Below are 6616 nucleotides of genomic sequence, written 5' to 3'. Positions count from 1 at the left end.
TTATTTTTTTTTGTGTTGTATATTATTATTGAATGAAATAAGAATTTACTATTTAATGGCTTTTGGATTAAAAAACCAAATTAAATGAGCTCTTTCGAACATTGAGATTTTTTTTAGATTTAGGTCCCTCTAGTTCCTGGCTGCTCACATATTTCAAAAAATTCATAAGTACAAAATGGTTTTCATCGTTTTAAGGTATTTTAGCAGTCTTCCGGATTCTCACTTCAGAGATGGAATCTGTAAATTTGCAGCAAGTTCAGGAAGAATATATTAAATAAGAAAATCTTTTTCAAACCAGAATATCATTCTAAGAAAACTTATTGAACATTGTTTTACATGTAGAGAATTGGTAGACATTTTTCAAAAGAATTTATTTATAGAAACTGAAGTTGAGGCAATTTGAATATGCAGGACGTAAACCGGGTTTTAAACTCAGGATTCTGCAGTTTATGCAAATCGACATTCAGCCCAACAAGCCACTGTCACAGGCTCAGCTGCGGAACACGGAATTAGCAAATTTGTCCAGAAAGGTAACCCAGTTCGTCCTTCTCCAAGGATTTAAACATGCGCAAAGAAGGCTGGGTGTTACGCTCCGACATGTCCCTCCTTAGCAGGGGACATTCCACAATCGCCTTGCGCGCGGTGTCGGAAATAGCGGTAATCACTGTATTCTCCTTTAGTCTCTCCTGGAACGCGAGTAGTGGAAGAGTTACCCTCATCCGAATAAGCCTTTTCTAGCCGATCCCACTTCACCTGTTCCATTGTTTAGCCGGCATCTTACTCCACAAAATCACGCGAATCGCGTGAAATCGTTACGCGACTTTACGTCGTTATTCGCGGATTAGTGCTTTGCCGCGTCGCCTACAACCGCCGCCTTGAAGCAACATTCGTCCGACATCCGTCCGTCTATCGAACCTGTCGTAAATTCACTTGTTCCTGTTTACTGCCTTTCCTTTATCTTCGCGCCCCAGGAACATGATGCCACCCATTTATCGCTGAATGTATCGCTTTGCAAACACCGACGCCAAATAGCGTTGCGGTTTCCTTCCCGTCTCCTCCTTAGTCATCAAGTGCAAGTGATTCCGTAATATTTATTACTTGGGAGAAAAAGTGCAAAAAACTGCAAGTGGCGAAACGGCATCTTGAAAAGGAAAGTTGTAAGTGAATTTCGCGCCCACACACCAGGGAGTTGCGAGCCGTCAGTAGGAAGGAGTGCGTGACTTTTCTTTTCTTGTGCTTGTCGTTTTGCTGGCTCAACGGCGGGCGGATAACACCCCCGCACTCAGGATACAATGTTTACTGGCTTCGGAATACAACAGCAACAACAACCCGTGGTCGGAGTACCGCATCGCTTCTTTTCGGCACAGGTAAGGAACGTGAACACGACCTGAGGCAGAAAGATTTATCCTGGGCCAGATTGCACAGTTTACGCTCATCTTCGTGTATTTCATTAATTACGGCTCGCGCTACAATTCATTCTTAATGAGTGTGTGCGATGTGTGCGGGGAGCTTCTCGGGTACGTTAGGTGGCGTGCAAACGATCCAGTTCAAGGACTACCTCACCAGCCGGTAACGAGGTGGTTCCAACTCGGTGTACTCGGCAGGAGCTCCCACGCAATGTACTCGTTTCAGCTTCTACTGTTGGACGTGCCCTTTGTTTGAGGATGTTAACCGTTTTCCTTCTCGGGCGTTGCGGCGTTTCAACTGCTAATTGGTCAACAAACAAATAATTATAACAGCTCGTATGTAACGTGTCATATACAGGGATCTTTATAGTATCCTGCCATTACCTTCTACAATGCGAACATACGTAATATCAGTTCATGCATCAAATCATTTGCCACCAGGAAACACCTGAAATTTATTATTTTCTCCGATAAATTTTGTGTCAAATCTAAAGCGCATCTGAGGGCAGTCCAGTAACAATTCTCATAAATTGAAAGTTTGTTTTTTTTATTAAGGTTTTGTGTAAAACATAAAATATAAAAACAAACTATACGCACTTTTCTCCAAAACGTCTACACCGGGATGTCAAATTTGTTTTCACCGCATATAGTCATGTGGGATATCAAATGAAAGGTCCCGATGTATACTTTCCAAAATTAATATTAGTTTTGTCACAAATTGTAAAGTGCGCGAGTAATGAACCCAAATGCGCATACTGAAAGTGAGACAGGATCATTTTCGGAAACTACTCAACTCAGAAATCTAGAAAAACGTCTAAGGCTCAAAATATGTATATTACCAACTTTTTGAAGTTGCCTGGAAAACCCTCTTTAAGTTCGTTCTAAGAATCGCGCATAATACTGCCAAGTTTCATGGAAATCCGGCCATTAATTTCAAAGTTATAGCAACTCGAACTTCTCAACTTCACGCGAATTTACTGCATATTAAGTCATGCAAATAAGACGCTGACGTCATACGTAACGAGAATAATTGACATTCGCGTGAAAGGAAGTCCTCAGAGAGAGAGAATGTTCTTTTTTCAGGAGAGCACTTTTAAAGTTTACACTTGTCTCCAGAATCTTACAATCAAGTCGAGGGACTTTGATTTTAGCCATAACGTGTTGATTTTATACTATTTTATTTACCATATGAAGGGAAATTATATCAAAATTATTAATACTTTGGCCACGACTTGAGTTGCTTAATTTTGCACCTCACGCTTACCTAGTTATTCACAGTGTGTACATGGGAAGAATTAATAAACAAGTCGGAAAACCGGAAGCTCGGCGCTTCAGGTATGAAAGGTATTGTTTGTTTCTTCTGTGAGTATATTTGAGTGCAGAACTATTCCATTTGAACGTAGCCCGTTATGTATATGCATTTAGCATGTCAGACTACTCACTTTAGTGTGATGTTGCAGTAAAATGAGCTACTGTAACTTTGTTAATAATAGTATGATTTTGATCATCATCATCAACGGCGCAACAACCGGTATCCGGTATAGGCTTCTTAATAAGGAACCCCAGATATCCCGGTTTTGCGATGAGGTCCACCAATTCGATATCCATAAAAGCTGTCTGGCGTCCTGAGCTACTCCATCGCTCTATCTTAGACAGGGTCTGCCTCGTCTTCTTTTTCTACCATAGATGCGGGTGGGATCATCCTTATCCATACGGATTAAGTGACCCGCCCACCGTAACCTATTCACTCGGATTTTATCCACAATCTGACGGTCATGGTATCGCTCATAGATTTTGTCGTTATGTAGGCTACGGAATTGTCCATCCTTAGGTAGGGAGTCAAAAATTCTTCGAAGGATTCTTCTCTCGAACGCAACCAAGAATTCGCAATTCTTCTTGCTAACAACTCAAGTCTCCGAGAAATACATCAGGACTGGCAAGATCATTGTCTTGTACAGTAAGAGCTTTGACCCTATGGTGAGACGTTTCGAGTGGAACAGTTTTTGTAAGTTGAAATAGGCTCTGTTGGCTGACAACAACCGTGCGCGGATTTCATCATCGTAGCTGTTATCGGTTGTTATTTTCGACCCTAGATAGGAGAAATTATCAACGGTCTTGAAGTTGTATTCTCCTATGTTTATTTTTCCCGTTTGACCAGTGCGGTTTGATGTTGTTGATTGGTTGGTTTTCGGTGCTGACCTTGCCACCATATACTTTGTCTTGCCTTCATTGATATGCAGCCCAAGATCTCGCCAGACTTGCCGCCTGCTCGATCTGGATGAAGGCAGTTTGTCTCCGGTGGTTCTTCCCATGATGTCGAGATCGTCAGTATAGGCCAGTAGTTGGGTGGACTTAAAGAGGATCGTACCTCTTCCATTTACCTCAGCATCACGGATCACTTTCTCGAGTGCCAGGTTAAAGAGGATGTTTGATTTTGTATATTTTCATATATTTCTCTAAAAATGTGGTAATATACTATAAGGTCTACAAATAAGTTCTGTCGGTTTTCACAATAGATGACGTAGCTTGTTTTTTATTCCATTGATCCACATTTCCAAACATTCATCGGAAAGCTACTGTCAAAAGGCACAAACGTCAGTATAAATTATTTAATTGAAGTGTAAACAACAATACTTTTTTCATCAACGAAAATGGCCAATTTTGTACCAAATAATGTGTTTTTGCGGGGAGTTCTACTTCATTATTTCAATATGAAGAAAAAAAGCAACCGAAAGTCATCGCATTTTGGTGGAAGTTTATGGTGACCATGCTCTATCTGAACGAACGTGTCAGAGGTGGTTTGGACGGTTTAAAAGTGGCAATTTTGACTTGGAAGACGAAGAGCGCGCAGGACGGCCAACAATTTTTGAAGATGAAGAATTAGAGGCATTGCTCGACCAAGATCTATCGCAAACGGAAGAAGAACTTTGAAAAAACACTTGGAGTCACTCAGCAAGCCATTTCCAACCGTTTAAAAGCAACGGGAATGATCCGAAAGGTCGGAAATTGGGTTCCGTATGAACTGAAGCCAAGAGACGTCGAATGTCGTTTTTTCACGTGCGAACATCTGCTCCAACGACAAGAAAGGAAGGGTTTTCTGCATCGAATAGTTACTGGCGATGAAAAGTGGATCCATTACGATAATCCCAAGCGTCGGGCAACGTGGGGATACCCCGGCCATGCTTCATCATCGACGGCCAAAGCGAATATTCATGGTGAGAAGATCATGCTGTGTATATGGTGGGACCAGCTGGGTGTGGTATACTATGAGCTGCTAAAACCGAACGAAACGGTCACGGGCAAACTCTACCGACATTAAATGATGCGTTTGAGCCGCGAACTCAAGAAAAAAACGGCCGCAATACCAGCAAAGGCATGATAAAGTTATTTTGCAACAGGACAATGCTCTTCCACATGTTGCACAGCCCGTTAAAACATATCTAGAAACGTTGAAATGGGAAGTCCTACCCCACCCGCTGTACTCTCCAGACATTGCTCCTTCTGATTACCATTTGTTCCGATCGATGCAGCATGGCTTGACTGACCAGCACTTCTCCAATTACGACGAACTCAAAAAATGGCTCGATGAGTGGATAGCGGCCAAGCAGGCCAATTTTTGGCGCGATGGTATCTATGAATTGTCTGAAAGATGGAAGAAATTTGTGGCTAGCGATGGGCAATACTTTGAACAATGAATGTATAATATAACCAATTTTTCACAATAAAGCTTCAAATTTAAAGAAAAAAACCGACAGAACCTCTTTGTAGGCCTTATATTATTAACTGAATTTGAGCAAATATCGGAATGAAGGGTATTTTGAGGCCTGGACAAATAGAGGTAGCTTCATAATTGTTTTCAGATTTTTTGGTTGAGTAGCTTCTGAGAATGGGTCCGTTAAAGAAATCATCACTTTCCACACCTCCAACGCCTCGCCTTTCTAACAAATCAAAAGGTCGGTCAAACAAAACTAAGGTCGGCTTCGAAAAGTACTAATCGAAACCTTTCATTTGATACCCAACATGACAATACTCGATGAAAAAGAACATGTATGGGGGTCCCTCCCCCCTTAATCTCAACGTAGAAGGATATCACCCACTGCATGTATTGGGTTCACAGTTCCCACCTTCCTACCAAATTTCGTGTCAATCGGTAAACCGATTCTGACAATAGTGCGTGTGACAGACAGACAGACTGCAGATAGAAAGACAAGCAGACAGATTCTACGTAAAAGGATGTTACTCACTATATGCGTGAGCGTTCACAGTTCCCACTTTCCACCAAATTTGGTGTCAACCTCTACAACACTCTGAGAAAAATGCGTGTGACGGACAATTAAAGGTCTCGGTTAGTACTTTTCGAAGCAGGTCTTAGTTTCGACATTTGTAGGGTAGGTGGGGAGTTCGGGGGGTTTCTTCATTTCTTTAAGGGGGCCATTCTCAGAAACTACCCAACTGAAAAATCTGAAAAAAATCAGAAAACTGCTACTATATGGTGCCTGGGCTCCGAAATACCTTCCATACAGATATCAGTTCAAATGAAGTTAATAATAGTATATTACTATAATTTTTAGTAATTGGCTGCAAAACCCCCCTTAAGTTCCTCCTAGAATCACGAAGTTTTGCTGTAATGTAGGCTACAGCATAGAACAGAATCCTACAGCATAGAGCATAATCCTACCAATCGCACTATTACTAACAAAGTTATAATAGGTCAAAATTGCCGCTTCTGTGCAAATTCAAGACTTTGAATGTCAATGAAAGTGGATATTCTCACATAATATACACATATATTACGTGCTACGTACAAATGGGACAAATGCACACTCAAATCTCTTTATAAAAGAAATACACAAAACCTTTCATACTTGAAGCGTCTCGTTTCCGGTTTGCCGACTTGTTTTTTTTCTATTATGGCATGATCACTGTCGCAATCCATGTGAATATGACCACATACTAAAAATTTATGGTGCTACAAATACCTAGGAATTCTGCAAGGAACCCACGCTCGAGTTAGTGATCTGAAGGATCTGCTGCCCGAATTCCTGCGACGTTTAAAGCTGGTGCTGAAATCGCATCTCTCGGGGAAGAATAAAATAAGCGCATTGAATGTATTCACTATCCCTTCACTGGCTTATGCATTCGGAATATTGCCGTGGACGAAAACCGACCTGGAAAACGTCCAGCCGCGGATTCGGACAACTATGTCCAAA

At 41.4% G+C, this 6616-nt stretch overlaps 1 protein-coding gene across 1 annotated transcript in view; it reads left to right on the top strand.

Annotated features, from left to right (window-relative positions):
* Positions 1-684: 684 nt before the first annotated feature.
* LOC119647920 (breast cancer anti-estrogen resistance protein 1) overlaps positions 685-6616 on the top strand; it is a 227330-nt gene continuing 221398 nt past the window's right edge. The window contains exon 1 of the mRNA XM_038049244.1: positions 685-1367. Within this exon, the coding sequence (XP_037905172.1) occupies positions 1293-1367 (75 nt within the window). The 5' untranslated portion in view covers positions 685-1292. The remainder of the gene's footprint in view (positions 1368-6616) is intronic.

Source organism: Hermetia illucens, chromosome 2 (assembly GCF_905115235.1).
Source record: "Hermetia illucens chromosome 2, iHerIll2.2.curated.20191125, whole genome shotgun sequence".
NCBI lineage: Eukaryota > Metazoa > Arthropoda > Insecta > Diptera > Stratiomyidae > Hermetia > Hermetia illucens.
Note: the sequence above shows the minus strand (reverse complement) of the source record. Positions and strands in the feature narration are given on the sequence as shown.